This window comes from Brienomyrus brachyistius, chromosome 7, assembly GCF_023856365.1.
Source record: "Brienomyrus brachyistius isolate T26 chromosome 7, BBRACH_0.4, whole genome shotgun sequence".
Classification (NCBI taxonomy): domain Eukaryota; kingdom Metazoa; phylum Chordata; class Actinopteri; order Osteoglossiformes; family Mormyridae; genus Brienomyrus; species Brienomyrus brachyistius.
This window is the reverse complement of record NC_064539.1, coordinates 2867203-2881535: the sequence shown is the minus strand read 5'-3', so window position 1 is coordinate 2881535 and position 14333 is coordinate 2867203. Positions and strand designations below refer to the sequence as shown.

The following is a 14333-nucleotide window of genomic DNA, read 5'->3' as shown; positions in this document are numbered from 1 at the left end:
AATGCACATATAGAAACTTACGGGTATCTGAACGCACACAACCAAAGATTCCCAGCACGGTATATCGTTCTTCCTTCCCCGATACAACTAAACCCACGTTCTAAAAGAAGAAGGAAAAAACATGGCGGGGATAACGTCCAGCTTACGCTTGCCTCAGTCAGATTCCCTATTGGTCACGTATCTCCGGCGAAGTCGTCCAATGAGAGCAGGAACTGGGCGGGACTCGCAGGGTGCGAGCTGAGCGTAACAAACAGACTAAACCCGCAGCCCCTCAGCACATCTATACATAAGTATATACATTGTTTTACTTTGTGCAGAGAGAGCGAGAGGGCCAGAGCGTATGAAGTTTACCCCTTTCCTTATTGTTCCCAACAGGTTCAATAAAATTCGGGAACGACAACGGCGTCTGTAATATTCCTTCCTCTTGCACCCCACACACACCTGATAACATCCCAAAACACAACGCAGAGTGTAGGCAAGGACTGACCGGTTACACAGGGCAGTGGCCGATCCTGACATTTTTTTTAATCTTTAAAAGAAATGGTCTCAGTCCCTGCAATGATTCACCTTGTGTACTGGGTGATACATCATTGCATTTGTTCATGCAGAGAACTGTCATTTTGACTAAAAAATTTGTATGCTGACTTTGACATGCAGTTGTTAAAGTAATAATAGTACGTAGCAACAAAACAGATATAAAACTACGGAATATGCGGGAGCATCTGCTCCAGGAGGAGCCCCAATTCCGATGATCATAAATGCAAAAAGGTGACCCCTCTTAAATGAACAACAGAAGTCAACTTAAGAAGTCAACTCTCATATGAAACATAAATGTTTGGTGTTTTATGTTTTTGCAATGGTGTTACTAATTAAACAGCACACAGTTAGACTGCTTATCAATGAACCTTTTAACGAATGATTCTTGCTTAAAAACATATACCTGCAACGCCTGTGGTGATCCAGCTGGTTGGTCGGACTCATCTGTCGGTCATCTGGTGCGTCTGTAGAGGCGTAGTGAATGAGCAAATGATTATTCGAAGGCTGCCACAAACGCCGACCTTATTTTAATTTCGCGGTTCTGATTGGTCAATACAGCAATCGGACGCTGGTCATACTGTTGGCTGCTTCCTGCCCTGACTTTTTGCAGAGGCGCGGTTTGTTTGCATGGGAAGCCTTGAAATTGGAAACTGAAGGTATGAAATGGCAATAACTTGTAATAATTGTTTGATTACATAAAGAGACTGGTGTAATACTTACTTTATTTACTTTTGTCTATTACAGCAGTTTTTAAGGAAGCAGTATATTGAAACGAATTATAGCGATTTTTCCAAATTAAACCGGTATTTTGGTACAGTGTTTTTGTATAGTGGGAAAAGCGATCATCCGCAATTTTCTGTGCTTATACAGTAGTAAGTTAAACAGTTATTTCTGTTTATTTATAGATCCTAGTCTGAAATATTTTCCCAACCTTTTTCCCAAACGTTTGTCTGAACGACGTTGAACTTCGTGCACCTTGGACTATGATCTTTGCAAATGCTGTCAAGCTGTTTGGTTATAGTTATGGTACCATTTAGCAGAAATTCGCTGTTTTTCAGAGTATCAGGAAGAAGCCAGGCTCATTCTGTCATCTTCGCCTAGTACATGGCAGTATAATAGTAAATGTAAAAGGTTACCTTTGTCTCGGATTCCCTAGAATCGACAGTTTTTCTTTTAAAAAACATGTCCAGCATAGTTTAGATTTCAGCACGGATCTTTCGAATGGCTGAGCGTCATGAAAACTGCTAAGTATATTGACGTTTCAACGCAGTATTACGTTTGTTTTAGCCTTTAATACTAATTTGAATTTAAACAAACGTATTTTAGCAGTTTAAACAATTATATGCATCACAAATTGATTCCAGGAAGAGTCATTCTAGCAAGCACAAGGATAAATGATCCAACATCTGTTTCATGAGTCCCAAAATAAAGTCATAGTTGTATATTTTAAAATGGAATGTTTTTACTTCTTTTCAATAATCCAAACTGTTTGGAGGCCCAGCACCAATGTCATAAAGAGGCATCGCCCCCATAGATGGACTACCCTGCCCCCCGCAATTGAGATCAAGACCTAAATTTTATTACCATTTTCATTTTAAAATAATAATATAGAATTCGACCCAGCATAATTTGCTAAAACCAGTCACATTCTAGTCTACATATTCAGTTCCTTGCAAATCCACTTGATTGGTTGACTGGGTAGCGTAGGCTTGTTGGGTTGCCTTGTTTGTGGTGGACTCAGAGTTGGCAACTTTTCCATCATATTTCAAGAAGTTAGATGGAAATTTTATGTTGGTAAATGTTGCTGGCTCTGTTGAAATCAAGCTCAGAGATTCACTACCATGTGGTGGTGTGTGGATGGTACATGTTTCCTGGAGTTTGTTGATCTATTAGTGTGTGTGGTGTAATGATGTTGTACTTGTTAAACACTTATAAAGGTGTGCGCAACATGTATAATTTTTTTGGGTCCTCTTACTCCACTCTACCCCCTGATTCACTCATTTGTGGTACTATTTTCCAGACTTCAATTCTTCAATTCAGTTCTGGCATGGAATTAGTTAATTATATTAATATGTGTGTTTCTAAACAAAAAAACATTATCTACGCATGAAACCACTCAAATAGAAATATCAATAAAATTTGTTAGCATTTCAGTGTGGTCACTAGGGGAATGTTATATTTCCTCACTGCACAAAGTACACTGAACTGAGAATTCGTATCCAAAGACTAAAGACTTGACGAATATCAGTCTAAAAACAAGCTAAAATGCTCAAAAGCAATTAAAACAACCCCTGTAAATACACTGCTCAAAAAAAATTAAGGAATACTTTTTAATCAGAGTATAGCATCAAGTCTATTAAACTTCTGGGATATTGATCTGGTCAGTTAAGTAGCGGAGTGCATTGTTAACCAGTTTCAGCTGCTTTAGTGTTAATGAAATTATCAACAAGTGAACTAGAGGAGCAACAATGAGACGATCCCCAAAACAGCAATGGTTTAACAGGTGGAGGCCACTGGCATTTTTCTCTCATCTTTTCTGATGGTTTTTTCACTGGTTTTGCATTTGGTGACAGTCAGTGTCACTACTGGTAGCATGAGGCGATACCTGGACCCTACAGAGGTTGCACAGCTAGTCCAACTCCTCCAGGATGGCACATCAATACGTGCCATTGCCAGAAGGTTTGCTGTGTCTCCCAGCACAGTCTCAAGGGCATGGAGGAGATTCCAGGAGACAGGCAGTTACTCAAGGAGAGCTGGACAGGGCCGTAGAAGGTCCTTAACCCATCAGCAGGACAGGTATCTGCTCCTTTGTGCAAAGAGGAATAGGATGAACACTGCTGGAGCCCTACAAAATGACCTCCAGCGGGCCATTGGTGTGAATGTCTCTGACCAAACATTCAGAAACAGACTTCATGAGGGTGGCTTGAGGGGCCAACATCCTCTAGTGGGCCCTGTGCTTACTGCCCAGCACCATGGAGCTCGATTGGCATTTGCCATAAAATACCAGAATTTGCAGGTCTGCCACTGGCACCCTGTGCTTTTCACAGATGAGAGCAGGTTCACCCTGAGCACATGTGACAGACGTGAAAGGATCTGGAGAAGCCATGGAGAACGTTATGCTGCCTGCAGCATTGTTCAGCATGACCGGTTTGGTGGTGGGTCAGTGATGGTCTGGGGAGGCATATCCATGGAGGGACGCACAGACCTCTACAGGCTAGACAACAGCACCTTGACTGCCATTAGGTATCGGGATGAAATCCTTGAACCCATTGTCAGACCCTATGCTGGTGCAGTGAGTCCTGGGTTCCTCCTGGTGCACGACAATGCCCGGCCTCATGTGGCAAGAGCATGTAGGCAGTTCCTGGAGGATGAAGAAATTCATACCATTGACTGCCCCCCACGCTCGCCTGACCTAAATCCAATAGAACACATTGTTTCGTCCATCCGATGCCACCCGGTTGTACCTCAGACTGTCCAGAAACTCAGTGATACCCTGGTCCAGATCTGAGTGGAGATCCCCCCAGGACACTATCCGTGGTCTCATCAGGACCATGCCCCGACATTGTCAGGCATGCATACAACCACGTGGGGGCCATACGAACTACTGAGTATGATACTGAGTTACTGTAATGAAATTTTGGCAAAATGAACTAGCCTGCCACATCATTTTTCACTTTGATTTTCGGAGTGCCTTTGAATTCAGCCCTCTCTGTAGGTTGATAATTTCATTTCCATCTAACAATGTGGCATCTTTTCGTTCCTAACACATTACCCAGTCTACATCAGTATAGATATCCAGCATCATTTTTTTCCCCCATTGATATCTGATGTGTTTTCAAAGTGTTCCTTTAATTTTTTGAGTAGTGTATGATGTCTATGACATCAATTTTCACCCATGTACTTCAGCATGTCCACCATGTATACACACAATTCAGTAATCATTACGTAGCCCTCAACCTACTTAACAAAATGAGCCCATACATGGGCCTATCCGTTCGGTTTTCCCTGAATGACAAGGGTCTCCAACCAACCACCTCATAACCCTGCGACAACCTATCCTCCTATTTGATGGGCCTCTTGGCCACCCAATAGCCTGCAGCTCTTTTAAGTGAAAGGAATAGCTCAGGAAAAGAGAAGCTGCTCAGTGCAGAGCTCTAAGGGCGTTCTCATGGTGCCTCAAGGAGTGTGCCCAACATGGAGCTCAAAGGGCATGGGATCTCCAGGGGAACCTCAAGGGGCATCTGTCCATCCCATAACAGCTTTGTTCAATGATTGTCTTCTCTACGGAAGCTGAGAATGGGCGTGCTTGCAATTTTTTTTTAAAAGATCATTTTCTGGTGAGTTAGTTTCCGGCTTTATTTCTGCCGGAGCTGAACTGTTGGGGAAATTACTAGTTTCAAAAAGTGCTTAATTGTCCTGGTAAGCATTTGTAACAAATGTGGATTAAATCTTGACATAGCCAGTAAGCACTACTAGAGGCAGGTCCTGTGAATAACCACACCACGATAGCATGCACTACAAAAGAAAATCAGAGTTGGCAATGATATAAAATCATATCATCAATGATATTAAAGTTGCTTGATAAAAGGGGAGAGGGTTATGAGCAATTAGGGCAACACTGGGGTAAACCAGGCTCCAATCAGCTGAACATCACTACACACAAGGCTAAACTCTACCTTAAGGTACACCACTTGAACACGGCATGCCAGTTCCTTCTGCAAATTAGCAACCAAAGTAACCCTACCTTGGCACTGCAATCCAACCATCACAACTGGCTTCAGTGAAACTAAATGAATACCTCACCACTGGACTTAAAGTTCCTGCTCTTCACCTGACCCCCCCATTATTGTATACATATATACAAAATGCATAGCAAAAGCGTACATTTAACTTGCCCTCTCGGCTAGACCCTCACAGGGCCTGAACTTGAAAGCGCTGAATCCTCAGTGTGTTGCTCCTGCTGTGGGGTGAGAGACTGATGTCAGACAGTTGTGCTTATACCTTCCAGTGAAATTGTTCACCCAGGTTGCTGGACGGTATGAGCAGAACTCAGTCTGACATCAGTCGCTCCCCCCAGAGCAGGAACAACACACTGCGGGTGACAGAGTCTACAGCTACTCTCCTACAGCCCCAGACTGTCTACAGGAGGCAGAAAACCCCCTCCTCACACAGGAACCCCTTCTCAGTTTTTCTCTTTCACCGGCAGTTCTAAATTACTGCAAGCAATGGCCACCCAGCAAAGAGAGTGTCCCGCTGTAGCAGTCAGGTCTCTCCCCTAAAGTGTATGCTCAGTCTGTATCTACCAGTGTCCTTCCCACGTTCCCAGTCAGGCGCACCTGTTCCTAATTCCACTAAATCAACCAATGGGGGTGAGTCCATGCTCAAGTCTCGTCACACACTAAATACCTGTATACAATGTCACATTTCAGTATCAAAGGAGAATATGATGACAGCATAGGAAATTTGCTGTTTTCGTCAAAGATGGATTAAATTAGAATTTTAACACACATGAGAATGTTGTATTTTGATAATTGGTTCTAATTTTAATCCTGTACTCTTAGAAATTAATATAATATTGTTTTATCCATCTATTCAAGTGGTTTATTTCTTTTATTATTATGTCTGTCATAAAAGCGACCGCCTGCGAATATCCTTAGGTATCAAGAAAGTCTTCTTCATTGTTTAGAAAAAGAGAACTTCACACACCTACAAACTTTAAAGTCGATCGTCAAAATTCCTGTCGCAGATTACATTTAACATTTCCACCTCTTGGATTAGTTTTTATCGTCTCTTAATTGTGCAATTGCAGCTGAATTTGTATTAATTGCACTAATATATGGGCCATGCCCCTTGAGGTTTTCCACGTCCCTTGAGTTCTGCAACGAGCATCACTTGGAGAAAGATGAGTTTAGCAACAAGTCCCAGCTTATTTTGAAGCTATCCTACACAACAGCTTCATGACACTGGTCACTCAGCCAGGAATAGAATTAACCAGGAAAAAAAATCAACGCAGGTAAGGCACCTTCTCACACTTTTATTTGCAGTTTTCAAGACTAAACTGGGGTAAACTGGACGTACCATGGAAAATGCTAACCAAATGCTGCAGCCAGTGAACTAATTGAGACAAGATTTACATCAGTTTTTCCCAAGAATCAGAGCTTTCAAAATGTGTTTAACTGAGGGCAAAAGTCTCCAAGATGCTTATAAACTTAAACTAGTGCATGTTTGGGCATGTTTGTAGAAGCTGATTGGGTGTTATAAGCATTTTATTTCAGGACAGTCTGGTTGCTTTTGCTATTTTCAAATAGGGGGAGCAGGCTACATTAAGAGGGTTGTTCTGACGGAGGACGTAACTGACTCAACATTTAATATTTTTAATTTCAGGCTAGACATGGGCAGCTTTCCAGATGTGAGCCAGCTGGCAAACACCCTTATTGGATACCATAACGTTAACGGAAATTACTGGAGAGTTGCAAAAAATATGGTACTTTTCATTCTCTTTAACCACTTATATATAATTGCTCACATAATAAGACAAACCATTCATGGAAATGTCATGTACTCATCATTCATTTGAAATATAATCTGCCGGTCTGCAAAATTACAAAATATACACATGTACAATGTTTCAACTATCTTTGTAATCACCTGTGAGTAACCTGTGTTCATCTCATGATATTTGTTGTCACTGCAGAAAGATGTTACAGTGTGGCGGAAACCTTCAGAGGAGTTCAGTGGATTTCTGTAAGTTCATCTGTATAGGTGTTATAAGCATAGTGACAGGGATGGGAACAAGTCCATTCCCTGGCGAGTTCGAATCAATTGTCTAGTGAAAACCTAGCAGTCCGAGTCAAGTCCAAGTGTTTGCATCATTTTAGCTGTTGAGGCACAAGTCATCAGATTGTGAAGAGAATTAATATTAATATTAATATTCTGAAATTATAAAATGAATGTTATGGTTCCCAGAGGGGGACTATAAGAACATAAGAACATAATCTCAAGTCTTTTCAAGTTAGAGAGTCCGTGCCGGGTCCAAGCCTCAAGTATTTGCCCTCAAGTCCAAGTCAAGTCTGAGTCTTTCCACAAGTCATCAAATTTGTGACTTAATTCCAGGTTGAGTCACAAGTCAGTTACTCTGAGTGCCCTCTCTGCATAGTGAATAGTGATACTTAATCCCCATGGGGAAATTCTCTTTTCACTTTACTCCATCTTGCTCTCCGTGAGATAAACTGCACTGTGAGAGATGCTCGTGTAAATGTATTATTCCATGACCTATCCATTGTGTATTGGTCACATGTACAAATAGTCTTTCTGGAATCTGGCACTTGACTAACTGGAACTGTCAAACACAATGCCACTTTTAAACAATCTGACCTTATATCATCTAATAATTGTGTATAGCAAAAATTCTTATTCACCACAGGATTTTTCTGGCATTGGTCTGCTTTTCATTTGTTAGTATAGTCATGTTCTCATGTGATATTTTCCGAAATACCCCTTAACTGCTTTGTAGATTATAACCCGTTAAGTAGTAGAAAAGAGGAAAATGTAGCACATTAATGAGTAATGGTTGTACTTACTGAAGGTAATATTTTGTATATGCAGGAGCATAAGTGGACAGGGTGGTCCTGTGGCACTAATGGCAATCATATTTTCAGATGATGGCATGTTCATTTTTAAATGTTTGATTTGAACTGGTAAGGGGAAAGTTTGTGTTGAAGTGGGTATTCTGCCTTCATTCTAAATTTCTGTGTTTTAATGAATGATTGACTAGATATGATATGTTACTTTGGATTCCTTTCTATCATATTGTGATGTTTGCTCACAGGTATAAAGTACAAGGTATAGTGAAAGACATCCCCACCCGAATAATTGACTATATTCGTCCTGGACCATATAGACTGAACTGGGACAGCTTGATGACTTCAATGGATATTGTTAAAACATTTGATGAGGTAAACTTACAGTTTGTTTTCTTCAGAACATTTGTGTTATTTAAAAAAAAATTGTTTTAAAAATAGTGCTTTAACAGCATGTAGAACCCTCTAGAAACATACTGAATACTACACAACAGACGTACATAAAAATGTGTAATAATCTGAAGGCAGGACCGGGGTAGCAGAAAAGGAGCAAAGGAGTCTCCATAGAAATAACGAAAATCATAAGCAGGGTCAAGCTGTACTTAAGGAAGGAGACGCATTATTACAAGTATTTATTTCCTCAAACGTCATGCTTTAAGGCCACTTAATGGTGGTGCCAGTCATTGTTTTTCTGATGTTCCTCTCCTGTTTTTAATAACACAAGAGATGCTGTAATCTTGCTTTTTGATCATATGATTCATGGAGCATTATGCCCAGATGTATGGAGAAGACTGACTTGGATTTTGCTCTGTTTCTTTTCTGCTGGTTTGAATTAGCAGATTAGAGGTGTGGTCATCCTTTGTCATTTGTAAAAGTAATGATAGAACTTATTACAGGCTGTGTGTTGTTAAGGTGTTAGTCTCTAAATTGGGTGAAGTTTCCTCACACAGATTTGAATCTCAGCTGTTTTCAAATCACATGCGAGACAGCATCACTGGACAAAGTCTGTGTCTCATTATAACTGAAAGAGCCAAATCAACACCTCGTTCCCTGAAAGGGCCCCAGGAAGCTTCTCATTTGACACTTTGAGGGAGGGTGTGTGGCTTTGTGACTGATTGAATGCTGCTGGTTCAAATCCTAGCCTTGGCAGGGTGATTAATCCATTAGGTCCCCGACCAAGGCTCAATAAGAGTGATGTAAAACAAATGAACAAATTAACTGAAATGTTCCTCATTAGAACAGTGAGGGGTAGAGAATTTAAGGATGCTTTTCTTAATTCCCAAAATTACATTTTAGACAGAAAGATGCTATGGAATACAGTTTTATAATATGTAAAAGACTATACTGTGAGTAAAGATTGCCTTTATTAGTCTGTTTACAATTTTTTTTGTGTGATGGAAACCGCTAGTAAAGTGTAACTGGGAAAAACCATCAATGAAAAATCCACTGGTGTTATCTCTTTGGTAATTAAGATTCTCAGATACTCAGTTCATAGTTATGCTGCTGGTGGTTCTGAAGTTTCAGTTGTTTTTGGCATTTATATGAATGTTGTTCTTGTACTGCACAGCCAGGTTGTTGCATCTTGCGCTATACGACTGCAGGACAGCTGTGGAATATTATTGCTCCCCGGGAATTCGTCGACTTCTCCTACACCACGGACTACCAAAACGGCCTTCTTTCCTGTGGTTGGTACTTTAGCTCATATTTCTATAATCTTACATAGCCATAATAGTGAGTTTTTGGACTATATTTTTACATACAAAACATACAAAAAGAATATAGAATTCTTTTTCTCTGGCTGAATCTCTGGCCTCTTAATCAGAGGCTGGTTTATAGTTTCTCAGGGTGCTCTCAAAAACTAACTTTGGGATTCCTGTCCCCCCCTACTGTAAATTTGTGGCTAACAGGGGGCTCTCAAACCACCTTAGCCCCATGTAAATATGCAATAAGCACCGCCACAGCTCTTAGTGCAATATGCCAAGCGCTTCTGACATATCTGTATATAAAGAATACTTGCCAAGCAGCTCCAAAATGCCTCCTGACAGGTGTCAGTCTGGAGTACCCTAGCGGATTGCAGAACTTCGTCAGGGGCTTTAACCACCCCTGTGGTTGGTTCTGCGTGCCCACAGAGGAGGCACCAACGCACGGGCTGCTAACGGGCTACATCCAGACAGACCTGCGGGGCATGCTGCCACAGTCCGCCGTGGACTCTGCAATGGCCAGTAGTCTTATCAACTTCTTTGTGGACCTGCGAAGGGCTCTGACCGTGTGACTGAACTTTGTTCCCTTCAGATCAAAACATTATTAGCTGCCATTATGATGCAGTTTTGGTACATTTCTCTACAAGATAATATTATTGTGCATTGCTGGTAGTATATTTAAATCATGAAGGGAATCAGATTTTTTATATGTGTTTTTGTATAGCTTTGTGTCATCTCTTAACTATGGGGTAATTAATCTTCTCCCAGTGTAATCCTATTTCAAGATTTTGGGTGGTTTAAACCCAAAGCACAGTAAGGTAATATATACCTGCTCTTTTAAATCTATCTGTCATTTCCATTATCTTTGCGCACAATGGATTTTGAGGAGGAATTAAGTATCTTTGGTGTATACTATATGAATATATTTAATGAATGCATGCTCTCAACTAGAGAAATCTTTACGTAAGTAAAATTTATTTATAAAGCACCTTTCACAGACAAGAGGTTACAACGTGCTGTACAGCACTGCAGTCTTTCTGATTTGGGAGGTACCAAACTGCGCTTGGCTATAGGAAAAATAAATAGGCAAGAAATGCAATGCAATGACTATTTTTAGCCCTCAATCTATGTGATTATGACACACACACACAGAAAATAGTGACCTCAGCTTTTGTGTGAGTATGACACGCACAGAAAATAGTAACCTCGGCTTTATGAACAAAGACCAACATAGACTATATGATGGGTAGGATTTAAATTATGCTTTTATTTAGTTTTATTTCCATCATAAATATGCAATAAATTAAAATGCAGCAGCTAATAAAAAAGCACATTAGCTAGGTATGGATCATTGCAAGAAAACACTTTTCAATTAATTTTACTGTAAAAATAATAAAGATTTAGGTACTGTCATTATTTTTTACATGCACTGTTTCATTGTGTATGTATATTGCTTTTTAAATCCTCATCTGATAAAAAGGTACCGTAATCTCCTTTAAGGTACCTTTATCAGCCAAGTCTTACAATGACTTTGTAAAACAATAACCCATTGATTGGCAAACTTTAACTGCCAAGAAGGATTGTATTAGTTCTTTGGGTCTGGTATGGTTTTTAAAATTGAAATCAAAGTATCCATTTCAAAAATATTTGTTTTTTATAAGGTTTTACCATGTGATTCTAGACAAATATATTGTACACTTTTGTGCATTTTAATATGAGGAATTAATGTAATTCAATTAATTTGAGGTTCTGACCTCAAATGCTGTCATTCGTTGTATTTGAACATGCAGTTTTCCAGATGTAGGCTTAGACCTTTAAATGTTAAGGTAAAAGCTAATTAGCGTTACCATGAGCACGCTGCGACTTTAGCGTTACAGTGAGCACAATGTAACATTACACATTAGCATTGCTCTGGGACTTTGATATGCCCAGGAGGGTACATCATGATACTGAAACATTTTTTGTGGTGAGATTTCTTTTGGTCTTTAAATAAATTTGTGTAGATATGAATATTCATAAATGCTCCCAGCTTTTACAGTAGAGGGTTTAAGGTGTGTGTGCAGTATATTCAAAACATGATTTTTATACCGACATTCTTTATTGTTCAATGTGCATTGAAATACAGATTAAATCTCAGAAATGCCATTTAAAGAGTAGTCCGTTTTTACTGTTCAAATGCTCATTCATATACAGAAACATACTATCTTTAGATTTATATAAACTTTAAATATACAAAATGGGAACTTCCATATTGTGTAATTATTGTATACTGCAAAATACAATGCATTATTGAAAGACAGTCGCAGCAGTTATTTAATGTAATAGTACATTCCCACATGCAAAACAACGTCCCCTAATCAACAGCAAACCTCTGATTCTCTATAGGCTTCTAGCTTAAACCAGCCATTGTTATGGAGGGTAGGAGTTATGATCCCTGACTCTGGCCTTAAAAACGATCATGCACATGAACATATCGGCAAGTTCAAAAAACATACTCGTGAAAACATTCCTGGACAAATCAAGCTTGATATATTAATTTGGAGAAGCTGCCATTGAAAAAAAAACACCAGTTACCCAATATTTGCATTGAATAAGTTTCATACTAGCCGCGATCTTGCTCTGGATAAGCAGTTGGAGGATGGACAGATGGATGTTACATGATAATATAATTAATTTAAGCACAAATCATATTTCAGTTTAGATTTAAGAGGGAAGGCATATTTCAGACATTCTGAGAAAGCAGTACAGTCTTCAAGCGCAATTGTATTTGGCACTAACAGATTATTCAGATAATACGTTAGTAAACGTCTTCACAATGTCTTCTATGTTTCTTGAGTAAAAACGTAGGGCAACTTTATGAATTAAGTATTTTGGTAGCTTGTGTTTAATGTCAGAAGCACTGTAAACACTACGGAACAGCTTAGATTCTACAAGATATTGTATCTCCTACCACGTGTCCTAAGGATGTGTTTTTTCCACACATGGATTTTGACCTTATTATTAAACATGATATGTAACATGTTTCTATCAAAGTGTATAAACAAGTGGATAAGGCATTCTTTTTCAAAATGTAGTAAAGTTACAATTCTATGGCCATTTATTGGTTGGTATATGCCTGTATTTTAAACGGAATGTATTGCATATAACCCTAAATAAGTTCTGTAAACAACACCACCACCTTCCCTATTCACCCCAATCGGCGGTAACCCTAGAATGCTGTACCATACCTAACTTACAGTATCTTATTAACGAAATGAAGTTTACTAAAATGCAACCATTACAAACAGCAAAAACATTGTTTCCTCCATGTCCATCAGGTGAAGCTCCTCAATGTAGTTCATGGAAAGGTGTTTCAGTGGAAGGAACTGTCAGCTTCGCAAATGGCCATTTCAAGATGAAGCTGTATAGTCACGCTGTCACGTAGGTTCGTTCATGCGGCATTTTTTTTTTCATTTTGTTTAAATCATAAGCAGTCACATGCAAAATTGTTTGAGGTCAGCACTGCCCCCGACCTGTGAGACGGTCTCATTTCATTCGTTAAAATCAGCCTTTTCTTATTCTCACAAGATGACGACATCTTCCGATCCAACGGAAAGCCCAAGACACAAACGTTTAGGAGTCCCCCTGTTTCGGCTGGTGGGTTTGCTGAGCCTGTCTATCTGGCGCCCCCTCCTGGACAGGAGAGTGGTTACAGCTGATCTTACTGTTGTCGGTGCTGTTGTGGCTGCCGGCGCTGCCTAGCCGTGAGGAGGCCACCACAGCCTTCACGGCCGCCTGCCAAATACACACAGTATCTCGTCACAATAATACACTTGTACTGCTGGATGTTAAGTACATGCAGCTACGAGCAGTTTGTGTCACATGATGTTGGCAGAACATGGTTCTTCATCCGTGCTCAGTCCGGTTCTCAGCCCAACAGTAATAACCCAAACCCGGAGAGGGAGCTTGGTGTACGTATGTCTGATGGCTCAGTGGTGCGTGATAAAGCTGCTTGGTGTTAACCTGTGCATACATTAAAATGTGGCGAGGGAAATTTGAAGGCGTTGCCCTTATTTACTTACAAATAAAACAATTGCAATCAATTATAATTATGTTCTGCATTACAATTTATTTTCTTTATGCCTCGATAATAATGATTTAAAAAAACAAGCCAATCTGCAGGAGTATGTGTCAAGGAATTCACTACAAAACAGGCCGATTTAAACCATATTCAGCATTTTTACAGCATAAAAGATGTAGAAGAGGAATGTGAAATAAGCACATTCTCTATTATTTACTGCTTTGCTCATTTTGCTTGCTGGCTTCTGCCAACCCACAGCAAGCTCTTTTCTAGTCTGCAATACGGATGGTGGCAGACACTGAGGCTGCTCTGCGGTGCTGCTCCAGCCGTGTGCTTGAGTGGCGGGTGGAATGGCGCAGTGATGCCCAGTGCTCTGCTGTTCACAGTGGGCCCTGTAATAATGCGCGAACATGGCAGCATTGCATGCACAAAATGTCCACCGTCTGTCCTGCTACC

The 14333-nt window shown here is 40.1% G+C and overlaps 2 protein-coding genes across 3 annotated transcripts in view; one reads left to right on the top strand and one right to left on the bottom strand.

Moving 5' to 3' along the window:
- The first annotated feature begins 1108 nt into the window (after window positions 1–1108).
- On the top strand, window positions 1109–11968 carry stard4 (StAR-related lipid transfer (START) domain containing 4). The gene is made up of 6 exons (XM_049019757.1): window positions 1109–1193; window positions 6922–7021; window positions 7232–7281; window positions 8366–8492; window positions 9685–9802; window positions 10163–11968. The coding sequence occupies exons 2-6, from the start codon at window positions 6929–6931 to the stop codon at window positions 10387–10389; spliced, it is 615 nt and encodes a 204-aa protein (XP_048875714.1). The 5' UTR covers window positions 1109–1193; window positions 6922–6928; the 3' UTR covers window positions 10390–11968.
- The window catches only part of camk4 (calcium/calmodulin-dependent protein kinase IV), a 45616-nt gene continuing 43240 nt past the window's right edge, over window positions 11958–14333 (bottom strand). For both annotated transcript variants that reach the window (XM_049019755.1, XM_049019756.1), the window contains one exon: window positions 11958–13591. In XM_049019755.1, the coding sequence (XP_048875712.1) occupies window positions 13430–13591 (162 nt within the window). In that variant the 3' untranslated portion in view covers window positions 11958–13429. The remainder of the gene's footprint in view (window positions 13592–14333) is intronic.

Coding starts and splice junctions, on each gene's coding strand:
- stard4 (XM_049019757.1), top strand. CDS start 6,929: ATGGGCAGCTTTCCAGATGTGAGCCAGCTGGCAAACACCCTTATTGGA. Junction 7,022..7,231: donor GGAGAGTTGCAAAAAATATG/GTACTTTTCATT, acceptor TTGTCACTGCAG/AAAGATGTTACAGTGTGGCG. Junction 9,803..10,162: donor AAACGGCCTTCTTTCCTGTG/GTTGGTACTTTA, acceptor GCCTCCTGACAG/GTGTCAGTCTGGAGTACCCT.